Below are 27785 nucleotides of genomic sequence, written 5' to 3'. Positions count from 1 at the left end.
TCCCTGCCAACGCTCGAAATGTGCGTAAAGACAATGCAGACATATTAACTGCTTAAATAAAACACAGAGGAGTTTGGGATGCTGGCTAAAACATACTCAGAGTAAATTGGTAGAAATAATAATGTTTTTCAAAACGAATCATAATAAAATTATTATTATTATTATTAAAATACTACTACTAATAATGATCAATTCTGATACTAATGATGATGTTCTGTGTTATATTCTAGTTTAAACCCCATTACTATAATCACATCTCTTCATTTGGCTGAAGTTTCGTTATTTCACCGGAAATCTAAAAGTAAGGATAATCCTGCGAGATAAGCATTTTCATCATGAAAGCAAAGCTAGGACTTTTTAAGGATTCTTATCTGTGCGATAAAAGCAACAATGAACGGCTCACAAGGTGGTAAACAAAGTGCTGTTTATTTCTAGAATATCACATATCATGTCTTTATCATCAGATCTGAAGAAGTGGGTATTTAAAGCATGGAAAAATACAGCTCTAGGTACAAAAACACGTTGACTAACAGGAGTGCGCTGAAGCCAGACATGGAAAGGATAATTGTGGTAAAACAAGTGTGATTCAATTAATTCTCTATGCACCATATTTCATCTAATAAAAACATCGTCGGCTCACCATTTCACAGTTGAATGTAAATCCTTTGATTGACTGGAAACACATTTATGTGACCGCTCATCTATATGATCTGCTGCTCAGTTATTTTGTGATCTTGTGTATTTTTCCACACACGCAAACAAAAAGTTCTGGCAAAGTGAAACTGTTACTAAATCACTTCACTCAACAACCTGAAACACACCCATTCTTAGAAAAGACCCCTGTTCAGTGCAGGCACTGTCGGAAGCTTGAATTATGTGAATTTGTGTTTTGTTTTAAATTCACAGTCAAATTTCCTCAACTTGAGGAAGCGCCCGTGTACCTCTGGAGGGGCGCTAGAACCACATCTGCGTTTTTCTGCTCGCTCTCAGAGCTGTACAGGCCGTGCTCTTTGATGTAGTGAATGACGCTGTCTGGCAGAAGGTATCTGACGCTCTGGCCGCGCCGCAGCGACCGCCGCACATGAGTGGCTGAGATGTCGTTAGTCACCCATTCGCGGACGATATGGATGTTCTTGCGATACTTCCACAGCAAGTCTGACTGGTGGATGAACTTGTGTGGATCGCTGTTGCTGCGGGTGATGCAAACCAAACCGTGGCGGCCCACGATCTCTGCGATATCCTCCTGCTTCCACATGTTGGGAATCCCAAAAGACTCGAGGACGTCAGCCCCGCACAGCAACATCAGCTGAAGCTCATCTGAGCACAGAGAAACAAGTTTGTCAGCACAACACAAGAGTCAACTAATCCACACTGTGCATATGCTTCAGGTCAAAAATTTTAGAACCCCGCAATTCTTCCAGTTTTTTATTGAAATTTAAGCAGTTTAATGTCTCGTTGAGATTAAAGCATAGAACAACCATGGAATCCATTTATAAATCAAAATGTAATCTAAACTTTTCATCAAAGTAGTCACCTTTGGCAGAGAGAACAGCTAAAAACACTCATGGCATTATCTCTACAATGCCATCTATCCATCCGTCCAGCCGCATGAAAGTGAAACTCTCGGTTTACCAGTCAATCGACGTCCCTGTCCTCTACTATGGTCGCAAGCTCTGGGTAGTGACTGAAAGAATGAGATCGCGTATACAAGCGGCGAAAATGAGCTCAGCCACCTGAGAATGGCTCAGAGTAGAGTCACTACTCCTCCACATCAAAAGAAGTCAGTTGAGGTGGTTCAAGCATCTGGCAAGGATGCCTACTGGCCAACTCCAGAATGAGGCCCAGGGGCAGACCCAGGACCTGCTGGAGACACAGAGGCCTAGAAATGCCTCTGTGTTCCTCGGGATAAGCTGGAGGTGGCGGCTGGAGAGAGGGAGGTCTGGGCATCCTTGCTTAGGCTACTGTGCCCACGACCGTGCCATGGATAAGGAGAAGAAAATGGATGGATGGAAGTTTTTCCCAGCTGTGTTGCAGAAGTTCCCATAAATGCATGGCACTTTTAGGATGGAGAGTGTGCTGGCCATTCCATTCTTGTTTCTTTTTCCTACTGTAGTTCCGGCACAGCTTGGACTTATGTTTTGGGTTTTTATCTTGGTGTAGGATGAACCCCTGACCAACTAGGTGCATACCAGAGGGTACTGCATGGCAATGCAGAACCATTTTGGTTCAAGGTGCCTCTAAATCTGTACATGTCACCAACATCCCGAGACCATCACGCTTCCTCCTCATATTTAAAAGTTGATGTCACACTCAACATGTTTTTTCTTGTTCAAAAGTAGGTTGGTAGGACCAACCGTCAAAGCTCGATCAACCTCCTTTGCTGCGGAACAGGTTTAAGTTCTTAATCCATTTCCTGTTCTCTAAAAAAGGCCGTTGTATATTTCTGAAATATGTATTTTTTTAGTTTTAGGTAACATTACACTATTTTAAGCTATTCGTTGGACTTGAGCTGCTTGAATTTCAATTTAAAGAATGGAAGAATTGGGGTCTTCTTAAAGTTTGGACCATTAGTGTATTCACTATCTGTCATGGGGCAGAACAGTGCATATGTGACTGCCTGAAATTGACACACATGAAATCAAATTCTATTTATTTCAGCTTCTACATCAGTTGAGTTTGAAGGTGTGGAATAACAAAGAAGTGCGCTTACTGGAACTTGCCTACATTAGCTGCGAATAAGAACACACCCAAATGTCCTAATGAATTGTCAGTGGTCACGTTGCACTGCAGATCATTGCAGGGTTGAAATTTTGATGAGGAAAGAGGGTGATTCATAGAATAAAGAAGAAGATATTCAGTTCTGCTGCACTGGTTTTAAACTGAACTGCTGACATCTTAACCCTGTAATGCCAAGTGTAACGTATTTGATACATGAGATTTTGTGACCTCTGCATCTTCTGTTTTCCATTTTTTTTCCTGAATAAATTGGACAGTAAGTATTTAAGTAATACATTGCACAAAAATGCCAACTGTAGCTCACATATAACTCATATATGCAAACTGATAAAATTGATATTTAATACATTTTTTGTCAGAATATTCTGGCAATTACACTTCATGGTTCAAGCTTTACAGGGTTAAGCGATGCTAGTAGAACTTAAATGCAAAGCATAGTATGCACTTCAACCTGCCAGCTTTTACAATGCACCTTCAGCAAAAATTCAAGTGCTTCCATAATGCATATTTTTCCCTTCCATCCCCCAGAGGCTCAGCTCGTGCTGTTAACACCACACCTGTGTATCCACACCCTAAACCCATTCTCTTGTCAGTTAAGCTGCAAACAGAAAAATCCTGACAACTACGTTTGTTGCATGGCTCGTTTGATGGACAAGAAAAGTTACAGACAATGACAGGGAGGTAAATGTATGGCATGACATACCTCTGTCTTTGTGATGATTCTCTTCTATGCGCCTCTTTTTTGCATACTTGATCGTGTCCACATCATCGATGTTCTGCTCTGATGCAAGAAGCTCCTCATAGTGATGCCTGTAAATTTACAAATTGGAATCAAAGATTTTTATCAAGCAAAAACCACGCTGAGTGTATACTATATTTACAGTTTGCTATAAAGTGGAAAAAGGCTACTATTGGTAGTTGTCAATCAGCAAAATAATGCTCCAAAATCCAATTCTCGTTATGCTAAATGCATTTGATCTCATTATTAAACTGTTTTTGTGCCTTTTATGGGTTTTTTTCTTCAAGTCTGTGAGGCTGCAGTTTTATTTCAGATTCTTTTCACCATCAGCATTTAATAATTTCAGCCTTCAACTTAAACAATTAAGGAATTTTGATTGACTTTGTCTGATTCTATCTTGTTTGAACTGCACCTGCAAAGTTCTGGGAAGTATTCGGCAAATCATAACATGTATCAAGTATCATACCAGTGAAGGCTCTCACATTTCCTGCCTTGCATTTCTTCCTTTTCCTGCTGCCACAGGAAAACAGATGACAAAGATTCTAAATAATGATTTCATTTATGTGAGGCATAATGATGTTAATTATCTAATATCTAATTAAGCCTGCACAAGTTTAATTTTAATCCCTAAGGTTTAAATCAAACCTCTATAATGGATTTTGTTACTTTAAGAATTAATTTATCTAGAACACACACACACACACACACACACATATCAAATCTAAAGCAAAGCAAAAGTACTCAGACGCAAGAAATGTCAACTCACCGAACTACTTTAGCCGTTTCCACCCACTCTGGCTGCAAACTCTCCCAGGAATCCACCATAACCCAGTCTGAGCTTTCGGTAGCCAATCGAGTCATCTCCAGACGGTGGCAGGCTTCAATCAAGCCCTTTTTCTTATATGCATCACCCACTGGAGAGATGATTCCTCTCACCACCTTATACTGACCTTACGCACAAAAGAAGACACGTGTTTAAGTACTGGTCAGGTAAAATATTATATTTGAATTATTAGACTTTATTGGACAGAACAGTAGAGTAGAGAAGAAAGGTGGAAGAGAGCACAAGGGAAATGACACACGGGAAACTAAGCAGAATAGAATCCAGGCAGCCACAGCCGAAACAAAGACAGAATCAAAGAAATCAGCATTTACTGAATAAATAATTGGTTCTAGCTCGATAGTGTAGTGGTTTACACATTAGCCTAACAAACAAAAGATCCCTGGTTTGATCCCAGGTCTGCCAAATCAAAATACCGTATTTTTGCAACTATAAGGCGCACATAAAAGCCTTAGATTTTCTTTAAAAAGTGCGGCGCGCCCTATAGTGCAGTGCGCCCTGTGTGTTGTAAGGAGGACGTAGTAGAGAACACCATGAGAACGCTAAAGGGTGAAGTGTGGGCGTTGATCGTATATACCGGACAATCGCACATACCTGTATAAAAGGTCAGGTATGTGCGATTATGTGGAACATCGTTGTTTTAACAACCCTGAAAATGGCAAAGAGACACGCTTATGAAGCACAGTTTAAACTGAAGGCCATCAGCTACGCGGAGGAACATGGAAATCGAGCAGCCGCGAGAGAATTTAAGATTAATGAATCGATGGTTCGCAAGTGGAGGAAGCTGGAAAACAAGCTCCGACAGGTCAAGAAGACGCAGCTGAGTTTCCGCGGACATAAGGCGAGGTGGCCCGAGTTGGAGGAAAGACTCGAGCGGTGGATCATCGAGCAAAGAACGAGCGGGAGAAGCGTTTCGATGGTCACCATTCGACTAAAAGCAGTTTCGCTAGCAGAAGAAATGAAAATTGAACATTTCCGAGGAGGTCCGTCTTGGTGCTTTCGTTTTATGAAACGGTGCCATTTTTCCATCCGGACCAGGACTACGGTAGCGCAGCAACTTCCAGCGGATTATACCGGTAATGAAAAGCTGGCCATCTTCCGCTCCTACTGCAGCAAACACATCGCCGACAAAAACATCCAGCCCAGCCACATCACAAACATGGACGAGGTCCCGCTCACTTTTGACATCCCGGTGAGTCACACTGTGGAGAAGAAGGGGACCAGCACGCTAGCGATACGCACAACGGGGCACGAAAAGTCTTCTTTTACTGTTGTGCTTGGCTGCCATGCTAATGGACAGAAACTGCCGCCTATGGTGATTTTTAAGAGAAAGACTTTGCCTAAAGAGAAGTTTCCAGCAGGAATCATCATTAAGGCAAATGAAAAGGGCTGGATGGATGAGGAAATGATGAAAGAGTGGCTGAGGGAGGTGTATGTAAGGAGACCAGGTGGTTTTTTCCACGCATCACCATCGCTGTTGATCTGTGACTCTATGCGTGCCCATCTCACAGCCAATGTGAAAAAGCTAGTGAAACAAATGAACTGTGAGCTTGCTGTCATTCCGGGAGGCCTGACAAAGGAACTCCAGCCGCTGGACATCGGTGTGAACCGCCCGTTCAAAGTAAGGCTGCGAGCGGCGTGGGAGCGATGGATGACCGATGGAGACCACAGTTTCACCAAGAGTGGAAGGCAGCGCCGGGCGATTTACGCCACAATTTGCCAATGGATTGTAGATGCTTGGGCTAACATGTCTGCTGGCACTGTTGTTCGAGCTTTCGCAAAAGCCGGCATCATTTCCGAGGAGCCGCACGGCACGGAAAGTGACTCTGACGGTGAAGAAAGTGAACCTGGAATGTTTGATGGAGATTTAGCACAGCTGTTCAATTCAGACACAGAGGATGAGGACTTCGATGGGTTTGATTGATGACAATTACCGGTAATAAAAATGTGAGTACCAAACTCAGTTTTGCTCCCGCTTCATTTTTAAATACGCATACTTGTATGCGCCCTATAATCAGGTGCGCCTTATGTGTGTGTTAAATACAGTAATGGCACACATAACTGAGACTGCGCCTTTTAGTACGGTGAGTCTTATGGTCGTGAAAATACGGTATGTGGTGAAATGCAAAGTCATTCCAGCTGGAGGGGTCAGGAAGGGGATCTGGCATAAAACTCCCAAATCAAGTATGAGGCACAACCTAATAGTGTCTATTAATAATATAATAATGCAATATTAAAACACTGCCAGCTTTTCTGTACTGTCATATTAATCAATTTACAAAAGCATAATTCCTTCTTGAACTATTTTGTATCTGGGCTTTTGGTATAACAATTTTATCCAAAACACTTGTCTCTCCAATGTACTAATTCACAATCCCTTTTTACGACAAAGCTACCCCTTTCACTTAATTTTTGCACATCTATCCATCTTCTTCCAATTTATCCATTTCAGGATTGCAGGGTACATCCTGGGTAGATTGCAAATATGTTGCAGGGGTAACATATAGAAACAGAGAACCCTTCATGCACACATTTGCACCTACAGTAAGTTTAGAATCATCCCATGCATGTCTCTGCGTTGGGTGACTGTGGGAGAAAGCTGGAGTACCCAGAATTAAAGCTGGAGTATCATTCATTCATTTAAAAAAAAAAAAAAAAAAAAAAAAAGAATGGATGATAAAGGTGGAGATGCATCACACTAAAAGATCCAATTTTCATGTAACTCAACCTGTGTCTTCCAGGTGATCTCGTGCCAGTTCAAACATCCTCATGTGCATGTTGGTGATGGGGTTGAAGGACCCGCAGGCCAGCAGGACCACTTTGGTTATACTGTGACCCTCCATGGCTCATACTGGAGCTGGGTTTGCACAAACAAGGAGAAGAAACGAAGACTGATTAAGACTTGGCTGATCACATGTCGAGAATCGCTTTGTGGGGGGCGGAAACAGTATATTTGTATCAAGAGTAGTTTAACCTCGTAAATACAGTCTGTGAGCTTCATAAAGTGGAACTACAAACGTAAAGAAAACTAAAGCTCGACGCTTTATCTATGTTAAACGTTAGCATTCGACTATAACAAGTAGCTAACTTTAGCTTATCTATTGAGCACACAGCGCGAGCCTCCTTTTACGTCCAAGATTCACGTACGGGACCCTTAAACAGACAAAACATGAACTCGGTGCTTAACTTAAAAGCAAATTATGCGTTTTTAATATAATGTCAAATAATGTAGTCATTGTAGTACCAAGACAAACAGCTACAGATACCATTTGTGTTTCACCCGCTTCCTCCTTTGACGTCACGGACTACGCTGTAAAATCCACTAATCCGATTGGACACAATCGACAAGGAAGCGGTGAGCCGCACCCGCTCTGGTGGTGCTGCGTTCACAATCACAAATTCCCCAAATCCCAAACGTCTCGACTAATAGTAAACGTGTTATAGCCGTATTTTAAGTAATTATTTTTAATTTTCCTCTAGAACGGCTACCTTCTTTAATTTACGACAAACTCTTGAGCAAATGCTAACATTCTACTAAGGCTGATTTGCAGCTGTTTACAAAGAAATTCCCGGTAAGATGTTTTCCTTTAGCATGTACGCTAGCTGTTTAGCTAACAAAACAACTTGGACTGTTTGCATGAACTTCCAACACACAGATACATTTATCTTATCAGTGTAGTCGCCAAAGAGACTGTTAGATCCGATAAAGTGTTGTGTCTTTTTTCACTAACAGCTCTGCTCTCATCGAGTGGAAATAGCACGTTAGGTCATCTTTGAGTTATCTGTGAAGTACATCAGCAACAAAACCTAACGTGACCTGTTGTTTGGTGCCAGTTCTCTCAGTTCCCGTAGGAAAAATAGGATTTTAACTGAAGATGGCCTCTCGAGGGAAATCAGAAACTGGAAAATTGAGGCAAAATATGGAGGAACAACTTGACAGACTAATGCAGCAGCTTCAGGACCTGGAGGAATGCAGGTGTAGTACAGAAAAAGAAAAACAATAAACTCCTCTTGTGTGCTTTTGTATATGAAAATCTGGCATGCAGTACCTGAAGAATAACAAAGAGAATAAAAAAACAGTGAGTAAATAAATGCTTCTCTATTCTTTTGTTGTGTCTCAGTTTTGATTCCTTCATTTGTTTATTCCAGAGAAGATCTGGATGAGGAAGAGTACGAAGAGACAAAGAAGGAAACTTTGGAGCAGCTGGGTGAATTCAATGACTCCTTGAAGAAAATAATGTCAGGAGATATGACACTTGTGGATGAACTCAGTGGGATGCAACTGGTATGGACAATTAATGTGCTACTACTGTGTATTAGGAGTGCATTAAATAGGTTATAGCACATTGATTAAGAAAACTGTTGATTAGTAAAATGTCAGAACGTTCAGATGTTTCTGTCTTCATCAGGCAATCCAAGCTGCCATCAGCCAAGCCTTCAAAACCCCGGAGGTGATACGACTTTTTGCTAAGAAGCAGCCAGGACAGCTGAGAAGCAGACTGGCAGAGGTTTGCAATGTCAAATATATATTGTATAATATATACATACACACACACACACACACACACACACACACACACACACACACACACACACACACACACACACACACACACACACACAGTTGTGATAAGAAGTTTACACACCCTCATCATGTGCATGAATATCATGTTAATTTGGGGCATTTAATGATTTCTTTGATGTTTCATTTTTACTTTCTGTATTAATGACTTGGAAAAACATGAATTGTGTGCACAAGATTGAATTTAATTTGGATTTTCTCTAAACCATACAGTCTCAAACATAAACATACATTCCCACTAATATTTGATTAAATTGTCATCTCCACTTTTGCTTAACATCAACAATCTTCTGGCATACTTCTTGCTGCATATCTGACCGATCTTCTCGGCAGTGTTGGCAGAATCCATTTAAATTGGTCGGTTTCCTGGCACAGACACGACTTTTAAATGCAGTCCATACATTTTCAACAAGAATGGGGTCGGGGCTTTGGGAAGGTCATTCCAAAAGCTTAATGTTAGCCTGTTTTATCCAAACTGAAACCAGTTCTGATGTGTGTTTGGGATTATTGCTCTGATCATGTGTTGTGCTCATTTGAGGTGAAGTTGAAGAATTTAGAGGTATTCCTCATCCTTCATTATTCCATCCACTTTGTCCACTTATTGAAAGATTTAAGTGAGTGCATGTCTATATTTAAACCTATTATTTCACCCTGTGTGGATTGGAGGAAATCCCCCAAAAAATTCAAACTTGTTTTAAAATTCTTCTTGCTTAATATCATGAAAGATGTTTGCTGGAAGAACAGTTCAAAGAAATTATCAAAAGCCCCAAATTGCCATGATTGCACACGCATTTCTGACCACAACAGCAGAGTTCAGTCACGCCTCAGTGTTTATGTGTGGATTCATTTGCCGACCGGTGTGTGGCATACTGTGCAGATGGACCGCGATGTGATGGTGGGAAAACTGTCACGGGACGTGTACACGCAGCAGAAAATGGAAATCCTCACTGCCTTGAGAAAACTGGGGGAGAAGGTGAGGAGCACTCAGAGCACACATGATTATCCACAGAATTGAGGATGATTCAGCGGCTTGTGCTACGTAAAGTCTGAAATGATTCATTTCAGTCATGCAGCCCTCACTAGCTGCCTCAAATCTTTCCTTTCATTCATGTTGTAATTATGTGACAGCTCACCCCAGAAGACGAGACGTTCCTCACTGAAAACGCCACAGCGACCCTGAGCCAGTTTGAAAAAGTGACTGCAAACCAAGGTGAGCATAAAGATGATTTTACTACAAAACTGATACTTTCTCAGATATTTCTGTTGACCTCATTTTGCTTTCTTTTTTCCAGGGTCCGAAGACAAAATAATGGCTTTAGCTAGCTCCGGTGTGAAAACAAAGTCATAGCAGTTCTGCAAAAAAAAAAAAAAAAAGTGTGTTTTTAATGAAGACAAAAATGTGCCATCCGATTATGGATTTTCTAAACAATCAGTGCGCTTTTAAGTGCTACTGCAGACGCTGACACTTTTAACAGTATTGTTTTATATGTACACGTCAATCTTTGTAAATGTCTTTTAATCGTCCAGATAAAGTGTAAAAATGTATTTTAGGTACGAGCGTGTGATTTGCTAAAAGGTGCGTGAATGTAGAGGACGGCGCAGACAGTTTGTTATTATGATCTTGTGGTTTGTGCAGTGATTCTTTATTCCAAAATTTCAATATTCAACAGTGCTGTTTTTAGGATGCAGTTTTCCTTCAGGGTGTATTTTTATTTCAGCTAAAACTGTGCCGTCACTTGTGTGCAGGTGAGATGTAGAGTCTGATATCTTCAGTAAAACTCGATGAGTCTTTCACCAGTTTAGTTGAAATGTGCTGAGTCTGCAGGGTGGATTAGAGCAGCCGTCGTCCAACAATATGAGAATCATAGTTTTATTAATAGTGTGGGTCTTCGGTCTGTTCATGGAGAAAATACAGAGATTTTACAGGATGAAGTAATGAATCGAGACGCTTTACCACTATTCAGTGTCACTTGGGTGTTTCCATTATTTTAATGAGTCCTCTATGCATTTATTATCATGCAACTCAAACTGATGACTGTAGTTTCATGTTGACAGTGATGAAGTTTGATAGTTTTTAAACTCGCATCAGAGTCTGTGTAGAAGTGAATGTCACAATGTTTACAGCATTAATCTTGATATTCTTGCTACTTTTAATGTGAGTAAAAATAAAACTAACAACAGGCTTCATGTTTTATTTCCCACCATGTACACTCACCTGCCACTATGTACACCTGTTCAGCTGCTCATCAGCATTAATATTTTATCAGCCAATCACATTGCATGTAGGCATGTTAGCATGGTCAAACAGAGTACCGTGAACAGTATAAAAGCATGGATCTGATTGGGCTGCTGCTGGTGGTGTAATGGTGTGGGGGATATTTTCTTCACACATTTTGGGCATCAAATAAACACCACAGCTTACCTGAGTGTTACTGCAGGCCATGTCCGTCACTTTATGACCACCGTGTATCCGTCTTGAATCTTTGCCGAAAGAATTAAGGTAATTCTGAAGGCAAGGAGGGTCCAACTTGATACTAGCAAGTCAAATCTAATAAAGTCATGAGTGTATACATGGTTACATTCGTGGATGCTCATTTTAAACATGGGCAAAGTCTGAAATAATGAGATTGGCAAACATACGTGTCGTCCCGGAGTGCCTAAAGCTTCAAACTGCTCTCAAGGTTCACTTCAGACAGTTTTCAAATCTTGTCTCTGTATGATGTCACTGAGAGTGGGTATCATAAATATGCTCTGAGCACAGGAGGCCCACCCACCTGCTGTTCAAACCCGTTTTTGAGGGGCAGCCAATTCTAAGAAAGGGAACTGAAAAATATACCCAAGCATTAAGGCCTTACTGGTATTACTGGTGGTTCTACTATACACAGTTTGAAATGTGAATCATGCAAAGCAGCCCTGGTAGAGCGCACGAATAAAAGCATGGAGTTGAAAAGGAGCATAATAAATCCACCAGCACTATATTTTATCGTGGAGCTGTAGCAGATCTCAGTTTCACCACCAGAGGGCAACAGTGCTCAATATTTACAAAAAAAAAAGACTCACAGCACCCCACCCAGGGTGTGTTCCCATGCTGTGCACCGGCACCACGTTTACACTAGAGAATACAATGAAGGAAAACAAGAGCAGACAGAAGTTATACCCCATCTCATCTTCCTTTATTTTGTTTACGAGCAAGCATCAACCTCACTACATTTGCCTTTCAACTGGTAGAAAAGAGAGCAGCTCCAACAAGCACAAAGGAAACATCCAACCACGCTGAAAACACCGTCACCGTCCATTTTGAGCAGATTTTAAAACAAAGAAGAAGAAAAAAAAAATTCTTGAGTGTCATGGATGTGTGAAACAGACAATCTGAGAATCAGTAGTGTATCACGTCTCCTTTCTCACTCCGGTCTCATAGGCCCACGTGGAGCGTACACACACACTTGTGGTTCATGCAAAGTCAATATACCCCCACCCACCTGTCCATCCACCCACCCTTCCTTACTTCATCTTGATGTTGTTACAGTATGGTTGCATTTCAGATTGTTAGGCAGTGACATTCATTGGGGGCGCACCAGAAAGCAAACGAGATGCTAGTGAACCTTTCAACTGTAGCTGAAATGTGGACATGAAGTGTTTGACACAATGAAACCGTGAGAATTGCGTCACCGACAGGCATATATACTCTTGTGAAATTTCATGCTGCCCTAAAAAAAAAAAAAATTAAAAAAAAAAAAATTGTTTCTCAACAGCTCAAGCAACAGGACACTGTTAAAAAGAAGAAAAAAGAAACTCACCTTCCACTATACACAAATAGGTCAGTATACACGCTGTATGCTGCCAAAGCAATTTCATAATGTACATCTTTTAAATGTGGATTCCGTCAATATGATTTTTAAGTACAATATCTATAGAAGATACAATGTGGATCTACTCCTCTACACATCAACAAGGACACGTGACATCTACGTAAAATGTTTTCACCTGTAATAAAACTAGCGTCGGCCTATTATCGCGACAAACTGAGAGAAAACGTCTCCCCAGCTACGAAAGAAATCTAGCATTAAAAATAAAAATAAAAATAAAAGAGCACGGATAAGTGTGTTTGTTAGACCAGCTAATTACGCTATGATCGGCAAAAGGCACTCCCATCTCAACCGGCTCAGACCTGGCGCCCCCCCCCCCCCCCCTTTTTATTTTATTTTATTTTTTTTATTTTTTTCATTTTTTAAAACAAGCCAAAGTCATCATGGAAGGGAGACTGTTCACTAAGTTTCAAATGCACACCTATTAAAGAAAATCAAATAAATCAAATGGATTCACTGAGCTGAAAACAAAAGTAGCCTGGAAACTTTTTACATCAACAATAATAATAAGCGTTGAAGGTGTTTTTAATTAATTTTGGCCTCTGAAAACGGATTTGCACGCATAGACTTTTCCAATCCCGATAATGCCATTTTCTGCACAATCCAAAGCCCCAAACATGGTCGTAATAAATGCAGGTTTGGGAAACGCTTATATTTTACTCTGTACCCTCCCATAAAAGACGAACACTAAAATCGTTCAGTGTGACGGCACGTTTTTATCTGGTCTGGTGAAAGATTATATACAAGTTATGGACAACAGTGTCTGAGAGGAGACAAGAGGTCGGACACACTTTCCCAATCGTAAGCTTCATACTAATACCTGAAGGAAAATAAGTTTACCAAATGTAAACAAATATCTTTGAACAACTCTACAGTACAGTTTCATGTACAATAAAATCTAGTGGTCTACTGCAAAAAAATATCTCACTTTAAGATTCAAAGATTCATTTTTAAAGTGTTTTCCTGCTGAAGCAGCAAACAGTTTAAAATGTACCTCATACAGGCTATGTAGTATTATTTTAGGTAAAATAGCCGTGCCATGAAAAGAAAAAAAAATAAAACATTGCCAGCAATTCAACGATTCAGCCAGTCTCCACTAAAGCTCATAAACATTTTCTTTCAGTAGCTTGAAAGGGTTTCTCCTTGAACCACAACAGGGACTGGGACAGGGACAACGGTTTTAAAGCTGCTGAGGACATTTTAGTACCCTTATTTTCACCACGAACGGCACTACTGCTGAGCCGATCTTTGTGATTCCACACGACATTTTCTGAAACTGAAAGAAGATTCCCTCTGTAGTGTACATCAGTGAGATCTGCTGGGAATGAAACAACACTAAAGCCAGGAGTAGAGCGTTGCCACGCGTGCAAGCGAAGCAAAAGCATCATGTGAAGCTGAAACCGTCAACTAAGCCCTCTGCCTACGAGAAAGCAAAAGAAACTACTTTACTCCTCGCAAAAGATTAAAGAAAAGGGACGAAATGGACACCTTTTTGTCATGGAAACCGCTGAACAGTCCTCGGTTTCGCATCATGAAGCGAGACATTTTGTACAAGCGTGATGGAACAGCTTTTGCAGAAATTCAGCGGCATGCTGCGACAGCCTGTGTGACACAAATAGTCTACATTACATAATCGTAGATATTGGACCCCATTGATTAGGTCTTCACTAACACATTGACTAATTACATGGTTTCATTATATTTACAAAAATCTTTAAAAAGCAATTTATTTCTCTACACATGACTTCCCCAAAATTTCTCCATGCACTAAAAAGAAAAACAAAAAAAAAAAAAAAAAAGAAATGGAAGAGGAAAATGCAGTCTACTTGTTAAAAGCATCATTTTCGATTCACTGTGGACTACAAGTCAAGAAAACCCAAGTCGGAGCTAGTTGTGAGTTTAGCGAATTAATCTACAAGCATTAGCAAAGAATATACATCAGGAGAAGCGATTACTCTGCTCTTCAAAGCCGTACATCTGAGAGAAAACAAACAAAGTGCAGGGTTGGCTTCCTCACACAGTTCCAATGTAAGCCAGGTTTTCCTGGGAATTAAAATATAATAAATAAAAAAAAGTCAGCAATCTGGTGATGACTACACTACACTGAGTACCACCACTAAGATAACAACAGGAAAACCTTGACCATATATACGCTGAAGGGACTTTATGTTTCTCCTTTTCTTGATTTTTTTTATTTTTGTTAAGTTTTTACATCATGGCTCCTAGACATGAAACTGCAGGGAGTGCTGTGTTTGTGAGTGTGTGTGTGAGGGAGGGAGTATGAGTGAATTTCTGATGTGTGTGTCAGGAGCTCTTGTTTGGGTGTCTTGTGTGTGTTTAGTAGGTGAGGGTGGAGTCGTCCCACTCCAGCTGCTGCTGTCTGCTGGCCCCCTGCTGGTCCTCCGGCTCGCCGCCCTCCTCGTCTTCGCTGCTCTCTGACTCAGCGCTCGTGATGTCATCTTCTTCCTCGCCGTCCTCGCTCTCCTCCTCCTCTTCCTCCTCCTCCTCGCTGCTGTGCTGGTCCTCGTACGTCTGCATTAGTGACAGCGAGAGAAAAGATGGAGACTGTGACTGTGGGCACTCATTTTGTGATCTTAAATACTCAATTACTTAAATTGGGCGACCAGGGGGGTTCAGGGGGTTGGGAAGCTCATCTTGTAACCGGAAGGTTGCTGGTTCAATCCCCAGCTCTGTCTGTCTTGGTTGTTGTGTCCTTGGGCAAGACACTTCACCTACCGCCTACTGGTGATGGCCAGAGGGGCCGACGGCGCGATATGTCAGTCTGCCCCAGGGCAGCTGTGGCTACAACTGTAGCTTCCCTCCACCAGTGTGTGAATGTGAGAGTGAATGAATAGTGGTATTGTAAATAAATATAAATGCAATCTATTATTATTATTAAATCCGTGTTAGAAAAACTTTATACAGATCATGGCTTTGCTGAGCACCGTGCAGGTTACCTTCCTGTTTCACATCATTTTCATGTATGTAACTGTGTTTGGACAACAACACAGCAGCCTCTGCTAATCTGACAAGTGCAGGCTCCTTTAGATGTTTTCTAGCAAAGACTAATCTGGCCTTCTTATTGCTCCTTGTTGTAAATCCTCTGCATTCCCATTTATGAAGACGTCTCTTGATTATAGACTCTTCACAATAATACGCCTACCTCCTTAAGATTTTGTTAAACACTTGGAATAAGCTCCACGTTTTTCATCTGCAAAACTTGAGCTAAGTCTGCCCTTCAATCACATCTTGTTTGCTTAAAATCCTCTGTGGTGGTGACAAAGGTTTATCACGTCCACTGTTCTGAATTTCACACATTAGAAAACACTGGGGCCATTAGACACAATAAAAAAAAAACCCAACAGTCATAGCAGTGAGCCTTTCAAGGTAAACTCGATGTCATTGAACTGTGCACATGAGACACATTAACCAAACCTAAATAGATTCGGACGTTTCAAGTACACTTTGATGTAAATATGACGGAAGTTCAACACATCAGGTGAAAAGCTAACATGGGATGTAGATTAGCATTAAAAGGCAGCGACATACAATAAAACCACGGGAGAGGATTTAATGCACGTCTCTTATTGCCGAAACGCTGCATTATCTCAATAACTTTCTCCTACGAACCAAATCCATGCAATAAAAATAACAAACCACTTTGAAAGAGTCATTTCCAAGATACTCAGGAAATTGAGCGTCTCGTTTCAGCTCTGTTTAACAAAACAGAGCTACCAAAAAAGGCCATCATCTTTTAACAAATCTGTATGTCTCACTGGCGAGTTTGTATATGATCAGATTATTTTGGTCAAATGTGTAAAGTCTCACTCGGCAGATGTGCTGTGATTTAGTCACAGCAGGATGGGAGTTAAAGCAAATCAAAACGTGGTAAATAATCGGTCCTTTTAACAAACAGTAAAGCAACAACGAGTAATCGAATGACTCAGAAAGACATGGATCTTCTTGTACAAATATATTCAGCCCACGAGCTGACTCATTCGCTTCATTTTGGGCTTTTGGGAAAAGAAGCTGCTTCCTTTCGTTTCATTCTTGTGCGTCAGTCAGGTAATGTGACTTACATATTTGCAACAGAGTCTCTCTCTCGTCCCCACAAGGCTGCTAATTACAAGGGGCTCAGACAAAACTAGGGCACAGTTTTAACATCACCCAGTTCGCATTAGCAGGCGAAAAGCTGTCTGGGCTACAGCCTAACACCAGCAGCGAAATTCTGTTAAACAGCTTTTCACCAGTTAATCACCATCATAATCATGTTTTTTTGTTGCTTATTTTGCTTCCCTGCTTCCTCCTCTCGCGTCGTTTTACCTCCATGGGGTTTACGGTGATGGTGAGGGCTGAATCGTCCCAGTCCATCTCGTTCTCCTTGCCGTTTTCCTGGTCCCTCATGGTGCGCTGGTGTGCAGCTCGGATGCGGAACACGCCCAGGATGATCATGAACACCAGGAAGCTGACGCACACCACGATGACGATGGTGGCAGCGCTCGGAACCACTACGAGGAGGTAAACCACATCAGGAAAAACACAGTGATTAGTTAGACGCAAAACAACACTTCACGATCAAATATGTGGAGCCGCAGCTTCCACCGCCGCTTTGGCTTTATGGCGTGCTCCCAGCGATCTGTACACACACGTGCTTTTGGCTGTTCAAGGTGTTGAGGCTGTTTTTCTTTAAATAGCTTAGCCCATCTCGCGCCAACCTGCTCCACTTTCCATATTAGCAGGAAGAGCCCTCTCTGGTGCAGTGGCGAGCTTAGCGAGGCAGTCAGCTTAGAAGAATACAGAAGCCGGAAAATAAAAGGTCGTGCTCAGTGTGCACTGCCTGTACAGATGTCACAAACAGCGCTCAAAAGTAATCCCTAACTTGGTCCATTAAAAAACAGACACACTACTAGTGTTTCATACATGCCCCACTTCTGCTTAGTAGGCTGTAATCCTCCTGCTTCATATCACAAATCTTTTTCTACAGCAACAATTAAGCTGATTACTGCTTTGATTATGATATTTAGTGTTGCATTCAACAGATAAACACGATATTGCAGCCAATACTGAGGAAAAAAATAAACACTACTGCTTAATTTATTTTCCAGGCATCCTTAAATTAATTTTTGCAGGAAAGATTTTTATACTTTGATTTTGTGTCTTTTTCCACGTCGCTGAAACAGATGCATGTTTGATTTTTTCTTCTTTTTTTTTTTTTTTTGAAACTTTGGTGAATCGATGGCTGCAGATGACTACTGATTTTCTATGCAACCTGCTGAAAAAGGATGAAGCATTCTCCATGTTTCAGTACCTGAGGCCTGATGAGCGTTGACCAAATTATGCCCAGACAGATCCACAGAGGCGTGATGGACAGGGTTGATGAAGTTGGGCTGCACCATGGCATTGTTGGCATGCTCCATGGGACTGGCTGTGTGGATTACATTAACCTAGAGAGAAATAAAGACCACACTTGAAGTGAGGGCGCACAAGTATGTGGATAACACCAGGACAGGCTGGTCACGGTTCAGTGTGCACGTGACAAACGCTCAGACGTACCTCGACCTTAAAGTCGTTGCTGATGTAGCGACCATTGAGTTCAGAGCAGACCAGTTTAAATTTCCTGTCAAAGAGAGCCTCGGTGTGCCAGTTCTTGTAACGGATAAGGTGCAGGACCTGCTCGTAGTTGGCCATGGTGTTCACACCTGGACCACAGAGAGGGGGGGGAAGTGTTAATGACACTAAGTCATTTTTCCTTCTTTAATCTCACAGAACTATTAGAGGTTTTGCAGAAACCAGGGCTATATGCTAGTTAAGGCTTCCTAGCCGAGCACGGTGGTCTGTACCGGTGATGACGAGCCCCACGTTGGATGAGCTCATCTCTAAGCTGCGCTGCTGCAGCTGGGACATGTCCACTTCAAGGCTCTCGTGCTCTCCGTCCAGCTCGTCTCCCACCACAGTCACTTCACACGTGTCCAGGTTGTGCATGATTTCCTCCGACACCACCGTCTCTTGGACTGAAAGAACAAAAGCACAAAAACGATTGAGGAGGAAGATTTGGAGCACTCTTGAAAATCTGAAACAGCACTCCTTCTCTATTTCTTCAAGAACCGGCTGCCCTTTCCAAACAAATAGATACAGATTAAGAACAAGGGAACAAATATTTGTGATTTTATTTCTGTTCAATCAACAAAACAAAGTAATCTAAAGAACTGGAGTAAGAGAGAAAGATCCAGAACTGATGAGACATGCTAAAACGAGTCAACTACTGACATTATAGAATATGCAACGTGCTCTTTAGAAATGCTGGTAAACAGAGAATCCTGGCTCCAACAGTTAGTCCAATAAAACAACTGCAGCAGATTTAGCAATGTTATTATACTTGTATATCAGAGAAAGTGATTTTATTATTTAAATCATAATGTTGTAATAGTCGGCATCCTCAGCTTGCTTATGAAACAAATTAATATTTCATGCATCTACTGCCTGTACCATTTGACTCTTCAAAGCTCCATTTTAATGACTCTTAATTATCTACCGTGTCATCTCTTGTTTGCGAGGTGTGTAAGGTGGGGCAGGGTAATGCAGGTGATAGCAGCAGAGCTCTGTAAGCCCTTTTGTCCCTTATGGCCTGCTGCTCACCGCAGGACGTCGTATCTCGTGGTATCTGTGTCAACCTCAGAGCTTGTCTATTGTGTCTCCTCCACTTAACTTATGTGCAAGCTGAACAGATGGCACCCTCCCTCTCGCTGTTTTTCCCAATCCCTTCATCCCCCAAGCGTAATCCTCAACATAGACTGCTACTGTAGTTCTGCACAGACGTCTGTACTGTACACACCCTGTAACTGCAGAATCATTCACTGTCAAAGGTGCAGACAGGTGAGGGTTTAAAGGGAAATCAAACCAGTGAGTGTGTGCGCTCTATTTTTGTTGAGGGGACGACATAGTATGTGCACGGGCCTATGTGTGCAAACGGAAGACCAGCTGCTTTCTTAACAAGCACCTAAAGCTCAGGAGGTACAATGAGAAGGTTGGTGGTTCGATTCCCAGCTCCTCCAGTCCGGATGTGCCTTAAATCACTCCAACACATCATCACTCCGTAATGCCATCAAGGCAATAATTACTATTACATATGCAGCCATGTTTAAATGGACAGGTTCAGGTTAGCTCCTGTGTATATGCTAAATCCTATTAGCATGATAGGAAGTTGCTTCAGAGTCCAGTGTGCACATCTCTTACCTGTAGGGTCATCGTCAGCTCCCTCTGCAGCTTCAGACTCCGTGTCGGCCTCCACTTCACGGGTGATGGTGCTCACAATGCGTAGCTCGGGGAACAGCGTCACTCCTTCCTGGCTCTCAAATTCAGCTGCACTGCGGGCAAAGTGGTCAATGCCGCTCAGGCTGATCTTGGGTTCTTCTGGTTGCAGCACCATCACGTAACCTTCAGCATCTGGCACCGTTACGCAGGACTCCTCGTTAAAGCATCTGTGAAATAGACGATTTTAAATGCTCAGAAATGTGATTTTCCTTCTGTCTTTTTTTTTTTTTTTAAATCACGTTGCTGCTTCTCCCTATAGAAGAAAAGTGGCATGCTGAATAGTTGGGAAGGTATGTGAACAAATTTGAGCCAACAACAGTGTGCGGCATAAAAGACAAAGGCCTTTATTTGTGCTTGTGTAGAAGCCTAAAGCTCACCTATCTGTACAAATGGCAAAATAAAATTGTTTCATCAGTTCTTGTGGGTATTTGTGTATTTTTATGCATCAAGCTGTTTGATGTGTAACAAATAAAGAACACATTCTTTCTTTTCACTGACATTAAATGTCACTTTGACTGCAACAACATATAAAAAGCTAATTTCAAATGTTCCTCATCAATTATAAAAATTTAACTGCCATCACAAGAAAAAATAAAAACAATTTAGTCTGATTACTCAGTCCACATCATAAAGCTGGGAGCTGATGCACATTTGTGCATGTGCAAATAAGAACAAATACTAAACGACTTCACCAACTGGAACAAATCTCACACTAGGCTCAGAACAACCACGAGAGCTTTGATATATTCATTTCATACTCGTGTATAAATCAGTAAAACTACTGCTGTTCTTACTGACTTTCCAGTGCTGCAGACATCAAAGAGAATAGAAAAGAAAGGAGAGGGAAAAAATGGATACTGCTCTTCAGTCTGTCATTCTCAAGCAGCAAAACACATTGTGTTTATTCTCTTTGTTATGGGCATCAGGTAAAACTCTTGACCTCCATTTTACCTCAATAAACCATCCTCACATTTTAAGCAGCAGCAGAGAAGCTTTCTGAATGTCTATGAGGCAGAAAGGACCTGCTTTATAAACAACACAGGGCTGCTGCTGCCGGCCAACAGATGAAGTGACAAGACACAGGCCAGGCTGCGAAAACAATAAGTGCTTCTGGCTTCTTCTTCTTCTTCTACTTACTTTACTGTGGTTGAGATACGCAGGTGCCTGATTCCAGGGGTTGGGAACTGGCGGGAGTTTAAGTAGGAGATGTGCTGCATGACCTTGTCAAAGGCATCGATGTCGTCACCTTCCACAGTCAGAGAGGACTGGTTGGGGTTGAATTCCACCTGAGAGAAGAAAACAAGGTGAGGGATTTGTGAATAACATGACCTGTGACTGATGCTGAGCTAACAAACATAAACAATCCTTTCCAGCATCAGTCCTGGAGAACCACTTAAAGTAATTCATTCAGCAAAAATGCAACTTTTGAGGTAAATATTCTCCAAAAGTTGCAGGTTTAAAATTAAAAATTGTTTTTTTTTTTTTATTTTTATTTGGTTGGATGTTACGAACCACAGTTCATTACTTGAGCGAGCTGTCAAATGATATAAAAAAGATTCACTTCACAAACTCAAAGCTTTCTTTGCCTCCTCACCTTGATAGCTGAAGCTACCTCCTCAGGCAGCTGCACGTCCAGTCCTTCTTTGCACGTGTACAAACAGTCGATCACCTTCTTGTTCTCCAGCTTGCCGGTGCGGATAATCAGCCCCGCTAGGTTACCGCGGAAAAACTGCGCCATTCGAGCATTTCCACCTGGTTTCCAAGACAACACATAGAAGTTATTTAGGGGGTAGATTTCACAGGCTTCACCTTTTCTGAGCTGGAGCTTCAAGCATGCTGTCGCACTGTACAAAGCTGGCGTGAATGGAGTTCATGCAAGTTAGTATGTGTGCCCTTCAAAAGGCCCGAAGCCCAAAGAGCAAGACAGGCAAATGATTGATGAGCTTATGCACGCCAGCGGCAGCATGCAACGCTTGCATTAAAAGGGTGAACGGCTTACTGTGGGAAAAGAAATGACACCAACAGGGAAAAAAAAAAGAAACTCAAAGGGATTGCGTAAGATAATGATGAATTAATCCTCTTTAGTCACCTCATTTTCACAAAATAACAGAGCCATCTTGAGGGCCGCAAAATGCTCATGATCTGAAATTTGGAGTTGACATTTCGAGAGAGGTACGCCACTCCTGTCTTCCAGCTACATCATAATGAGCATTAGTCTGCACCACTGCGGAGTCAGCGACAAACTACATCTCAAGGTCGCGTATTCATCCACTGATGTGTGTGTGCGCGCTTCTGCTGCAGGTTTGTTATGTGATACAGAGGAGTTACTGCTTCCAGCCTCAAGGTCAAGCTCTGAAAGAAAAGCCAGCATGGCTAAAAGGCTGCAGCTGGATCGGACTCTTGACTCGTTATAGATTTATTTGCGATCTGCTGGTGTATCAAATGCTGGGGGAAAAAATAAACAAATAAGGGGAAAATGAGAAAAAAACCCAACTGCATAGCTTTTGCAGTTAGAAGAGAAAATAAAATACATGGGAGTCAGGCGCCACTGAACATCAATACTGCAACAAAACAAATTATTTTTGCATCTAGAATGGGTAGGAATCATTCTAGTCTTAATGGAATGAGGATGCAATTAGCATGGTGGGACATTGTGGACACATGGACATATCTGAGTAGTAAGGGAAAGACGTGAGCAACCTGAACTGGGCTCAGAGACTGTCTCAGTGTCATTGTCATGTCCTGAGTTTTCTGTAAAGGACAGAAACAAGAGAGCAGGAAGAGACAGGGAGGAAGGTTGAGGATCTGGAGGAGAGATTCAGATGCTACATACGAGGTCACGTCATTAATATTACAAAGAGTTAATACGCCATTGGCTGAATATAAAGTAACAGTTTATACAAGGTAGTTTATGTCATCTAGCATGAACACAGTTTTAACTCTTTCTAATAGAGTATCAAACACACAAAAGAAGAACTTGTGTTTCAATACAATGCATATAAATGATATAAATGTCAAAAAAGAGAGCTCTCCAAAAATCAGTTACACTGTTTACCTTGCCAGCAGGCACCAATCGTGAGCTGAGTTTCTATCTTGGAGGCGTGCAGTGGGTAGTCCTCTGTAACCAGGAAGGGCTCAAAGGTAGTCCCATCCACAAATACAGAAACAGTGGGGAACTCCACATTAAGCACATAGTGATGCCACTCTTTGTCACACACCTGGAAAGATGACAGCAGGACGAGTGAAAACCTGAAATCTAGACTCTGCAGTACACTGAAACCTGGTTTTTATTATTATTTTTAACTTTATGTGCCGCCTCATGCTGTGCACTGGCACAAAGTTGAGTTTTGGAAGCAGCAGACCTGGTCGAGCTTCCAGTGAAACTCTGCGGGTTTATAGTTCTCTGCCTCAGATGGCTCCTGGCGTAGGAGAAAGATCAGCCTGCAGTTGTGGACGTAGAGCGAGTAATGGTGTCTGTTCATCTCTGCAGAGAAGAAAACGACAGAAGAGATCAGGATGAGAAACTGTAACTCTAAAATATTCAACAATTTCCCTTGTGGGATAAATTAAATATCTGACTATCCATGGAAATGTGTAGCAATGTATTTGTGGAAAATATCACAATCTTCTTAAGAAACCATAACAAATGTGTTTTCGTGATGATTCTCCAGGTAAAACTGAACTCTTGTGCTCCAGCTCAGTGTCGAAATCTGTAATCTGTCAGAACACTAAGTGTTGAGAAGGTGTGGACTGAATACAGGCCCTTTTAGCAGCCTCTCTCTATTAAAAAAAAATCGCTATGTGGCTGTAATATGCACAGTGTGGTTTAGCAACGCCTTACTGGAATTAGCAAAACCTCAGGAGAAAACAGAAAACAATGCCTGGATGGGATTTTACAGACTGACGCAATACCTGTGAACATTTAGCATTAATGGTGCCCTCATATGTATGTATGTAGCCATACATCTAAAACATAAGTACAATGAGTGTGCTGATAGAAATGGATGGTCCTTAAATACCCTGATTCATGGATACATAGATTATGCTTTTTTTTTTGCGTCTTCACAATCACTCTTAAAACGCTGAACTATTTGCCCACATAGTCTCTCACAGAGTGGGCATCCTCTCCTTGTATCTGATTCTGAAAGATTTAACCTTTATGGGAAGGTTGTTGTTTTTTGGTAACCAATTAACACTTATTAATACACCATCAAACTGACACAAAGGTGGTTGTAGCTAAGGAGGCAGACCAGGTCATCTACTAATCAGAAGTTAGGTGGTTCAGTCCCTCACTGCTCTGCATGCCAAAGTATCCTTGGGCAAGATACTGAACCGTAGGTTGTTCCTAATATATTGATTGTAGTGTGCGCGTTAGATGCAAGTGCTTGCATGAATGCAGTTGTGAATGGTCTACGTTAGAAAAAGTGCCCATGCAGAGTAGAAAAACACCATATAAGAAACAGTCAATTTATCATTAACATGAAGCAAATAAAAATTTTAAAATATGGTTTAAATGATGAAAATACATTTCAGTTTTACGTGGTTCTGTAAAGCTAAAGCAAAATGAGATTCGTCTTTCTGTTCCAGACTCTGCTGAACAAAGGTCACAAATGACCCATGATCTCATGGGTATGGGAGCTTCCTGTCCAGGCCACAGCCCTGATGTAATCCTCCTTATATAAGCAGCTGGGCCGAAGCTGATGAACTGGCTCCCCGTCACTGGCCACGGCAGAGACTTTACAGTCCGTAAGATCAAGGAGCTTGTGACCATGGAGAAAATTTACAACTACTGTCAAAATGGAAAGGTCAGCAAGCGCTCAGCGGGATGTGAGAAAGAAATTAAAAAGGAATCACGTTTCCATGTGTTAGACCACCAGCTGAGCACAAACACTGATTATAGCCTGAAGTTTCAATGGTAGGGTTTTTTTGTTGTTGTTTTTTTTTTTTTTTAATCAGAGGATCTCTTCAGACACCATATGTGCACCAATAATCAGTATCCGCCAGATATTTTAACAGCACAGTTTTGAGATTAATGAGTCCATGTGCCATGCTTATTATATGTATGAAACAAGACGCTCTGTCCTACAGAACTCTTCAAACCTTCTGTTCCAAGATTTTTATTAATATTTCATGCCAGCATTACAGTATTATTTAATCTTATCATGCCACTGGCGAATGGATGCACTTTATTACATTAGGAAAGGTGAAAATTGGGTAGTGCATGTCATTTATATGCTAAAAACAAGGCATTTTTGCCTTTTGATAGGTGGTTTATATATAATGGTCTAGCATATATAATTAAACTTTTGTGGCTATTAGCATGATTTTACTGGAATTACAGCAATAGGGACATCAAGGTGGCACTGTAGCCTTACAGCAAGAAGGCTCAATTCCACTGTATGGAGTTTGCATGGGTTTTCTCGGGGTACACTGGCTTTCTCCCACAGTCATGCAGTTAGCGGGGTTAGGTTAATTGTTGAATCTAAATTGCCCATAGGTGTGAATGTGAATGAGAATGATTGAGTGTCTCTATGTGTCCAGAGTACATCCTGGACAGACTGGCAACCTTTCCAGGGTGTATCTTATTATAAAGCTAAATCTTCAATTAAAGTGGACTGACAGGAAGATTTAATCTATACAGTGAGTCAGTTATCTTTTTCCCCCCTTTTTAACAGTTGAATAATAGTTGGAGCCTTTAAATACGCATGTTTATTTTATTCACAATAAGCTGTGACTCCTACCCGTTTTGTCAGAGTTGCAGAGGATTGTCTCCTTCTCGTGGGCCCCAGGGCCGTGTCTCATCCACACAGAAATGGTGAAGGGGTCCTTCAGGCTGGTGCTCACCATACCATTAGGAACCTTGATGGCCTGGGTGCCATTAAATTCAAACACCTGATCGCTGTCGTGGCCGTTATCGGTTGGCAGCCCTACGGTCCAGTTAGCAGAGCTGCTGGGAGCAGGAAGGAGCTCCACAGTGCCGGAGCTGGCTCCTAATAAAGAAAGATGGTATACTTACTTGTATGTGGCTCACAGAGTTATAAAACAACTACTGACAAGGACCATTTCCAGTTCCTTACCACACAACTTATGCAGAGACTTCTCAGAGTAGGTGTCACGATCACAGCCCTTTCCAATATGGTTGGTTTCCAGTTCAATACTGGCCCGGATGGACGTGATTGGCTCATCACAGGTCTCCAAGTGCATGCTGGGGAAGAGGGCCAAACTACCAGTGCCAGGCTCGTATTCAATCCTCTTATTGAAGCCTGAAAAAGAAGCAGAGAGAGTAAAAAGCATTAAAAGATGTTATTTAATTAAAAGCCTTTTTAATACTAATCACTCATTAAGAAGTATTCCTCTTCTTTTGAGCTTGAATGAGGCCTTATAGTTTAAAGGAGTTCAATTATCCTTCTCAGCCTGTTTGGACTGCGTCAGTGATCATTTACATTCAACACAAAAGACACAACTTAACAGTGATGGCTGACGAGCTACAACAAAGGAGGAGAGCTTTCATACCTTGCCAGCTGGGCTTGCAGGTGGGCTTGACGCTGATCTTCACCAGCACGTCCTCAGAGGCTCGGTTCTTTCCGCAGTCGTAGGCGGTCACGGTCAGTTTATACATGCGCTCTTTGCCATAGCTCAGTTTTTCTGTGTTCTTGATAAAGCCTGAACAGAGCAGGTGGGGGGGAAAATGTAATTTTAATAGAAGGACCATTCTTTAACTTCAAAGCTGTGGCTGTGCTAAAATTGGCAGAGGTATCGGTAGGTGTAGAAATCCTCAAAGCACTAAAACATTAAGCGTTTCAAACAGAATTATAGAGTAAAGACTATTTAAAAAACAAAACAAAAGGGATTTATCGACAAGCCAAACAAACTGATGGACCACTCTTAGGATTCATAACATTTTGAATTGAGACGCTGTACTGAGAGTTATTTTCAAAGCTTTTGTGTATGCAGAGTCTCACAATTAAAGTGAAATTAAAGTGTCACATGACCGGTTCTCACTGATCTCCTCATATTATCACCCATCCTTATTTATTTTTTTAGTTAGGCATTATAATCGTCAGAGTTTGAAAACTGGGTCTTGACTTTTTCTATTTATTTTTTGTTAAAGATAAAAAGAAATCCTCTTAAAATCCGGCACTAATCACTGACCAGCTCGGTGATGTTCAAAGAACGCCGTCATTGTCTTGCAAACCGACAAGTTTGTGCTGAATTTTGAATGACGGCCCTGCAGCATCATCATTTAAACTAATCAACAGGCACTGTGAAGCGTGTCATTGCACTCATGAGTCTTGGGCGTGGGCTGCGGCTTTTTTCCAGTGGGCACAAAGACAAAGGCGCTATGTGAACATCCGTACCATCCTTGTCGATGGTGAAGGGCACATCAGGGGTCACAATCTCGTAGTTGCAGATTTGGCTAAACTGGAACGAGCAGTCGGCATCCACCGCCTCCACCTTCAGGATGCTGTCGTACTTCTTTCCCTCGATGACGGTGGCTTTGTAGGACTTCTCCTTGAACACTGGTGAATACTCGTTGATGTCGTTCACCTGGATGTGGACAGTGGCCCTGATAGAGAGATATTCAAGTTAGGACACTTTATCAGTTGGATAGTCGATGGTTTATTTATTTATGTTATTTTATTATGAAAATGAGACCTTACATGATCATCCTCATTCATGGATAACTAAGACTGATCTCAAATCCTGGAG

The 27785-nt window shown here is 41.6% G+C and overlaps 3 protein-coding genes across 7 annotated transcripts in view; 1 reads left to right on the top strand and 2 right to left on the bottom strand.

Annotated features, from left to right (window-relative positions):
- Nucleotides 1-407: 407 nt before the first annotated feature.
- LOC309696660 (nicotinamide/nicotinic acid mononucleotide adenylyltransferase 1-like) lies at nt 408-7672 on the bottom strand. 2 transcript variants are annotated; one of them, XM_082517982.1, is made up of 5 exons: nt 7583-7672; nt 7045-7173; nt 4242-4425; nt 3440-3546; nt 408-1317 (listed from the first exon to the last, which is right to left on the bottom strand). In XM_082517982.1, the coding sequence occupies exons 2-5, from the start codon at nt 7157-7159 to the stop codon at nt 917-919; spliced, it is 807 nt and encodes a 268-aa protein (XP_082374108.1). In that variant the 5' UTR covers nt 7160-7173; nt 7583-7672; the 3' UTR covers nt 408-916. The 2 variants fall into 2 exon arrangements, with proteins under 2 accessions (XP_082374108.1, XP_082374107.1); XM_082517981.1 differs by having other exon boundaries at nt 7561-7627.
- A 31-nt stretch (nt 7673-7703) lies between these two features.
- Nucleotides 7704-11081, top strand: lzic (leucine zipper and CTNNBIP1 domain containing). The gene is made up of 7 exons (XM_082517983.1): nt 7704-7888; nt 8151-8292; nt 8466-8601; nt 8726-8824; nt 9776-9871; nt 10027-10108; nt 10191-11081. Exons 2-7 carry the CDS (start codon nt 8192-8194, stop codon nt 10244-10246), a joined length of 570 nt encoding a protein of 189 aa, XP_082374109.1. The 5' UTR covers nt 7704-7888; nt 8151-8191; the 3' UTR covers nt 10247-11081.
- A 968-nt stretch (nt 11082-12049) lies between these two features.
- clstn1 (calsyntenin 1) overlaps nt 12050-27785 on the bottom strand; it is a 37197-nt gene continuing 21461 nt past the window's right edge. For 2 of the 4 annotated variants that reach the window (XM_082517977.1, XM_082517978.1), the window contains 15 exons: nt 27434-27642; nt 26589-26738; nt 26153-26338; nt 25817-26065; nt 23438-23559; nt 23131-23293; nt 22776-22826; nt 21670-21827; nt 21213-21361; nt 19998-20242; nt 18605-18775; nt 18318-18463; nt 18073-18208; nt 17088-17272; nt 12050-15296 (listed from right to left, as the gene is read on the bottom strand). In XM_082517977.1, the coding sequence (XP_082374103.1) occupies nt 15102-15296; nt 17088-17272; nt 18073-18208; nt 18318-18463; nt 18605-18775; nt 19998-20242; nt 21213-21361; nt 21670-21827; nt 22776-22826; nt 23131-23293; nt 23438-23559; nt 25817-26065; nt 26153-26338; nt 26589-26738; nt 27434-27642 (2515 nt within the window). In that variant the 3' untranslated portion in view covers nt 12050-15101. The remainder of the gene's footprint in view (nt 15297-17087; nt 17273-18072; nt 18209-18317; nt 18464-18604; nt 18776-19997; nt 20243-21212; nt 21362-21669; nt 21828-22775; nt 22827-23130; nt 23294-23437; nt 23560-25816; nt 26066-26152; nt 26339-26588; nt 26739-27433; nt 27643-27785) is intronic. The other 2 variants (XM_082517979.1, XM_082517980.1) reach the window with 1 other exon arrangement.

This window comes from Aulonocara stuartgranti (assembly GCF_965226115.1).
Source record: "Aulonocara stuartgranti genome assembly, chromosome: 20".
Classification (NCBI taxonomy): Eukaryota; Metazoa; Chordata; class Actinopteri; order Cichliformes; family Cichlidae; genus Aulonocara; species Aulonocara stuartgranti.
This window is presented reverse-complemented; position numbering and strand designations above follow the sequence as displayed.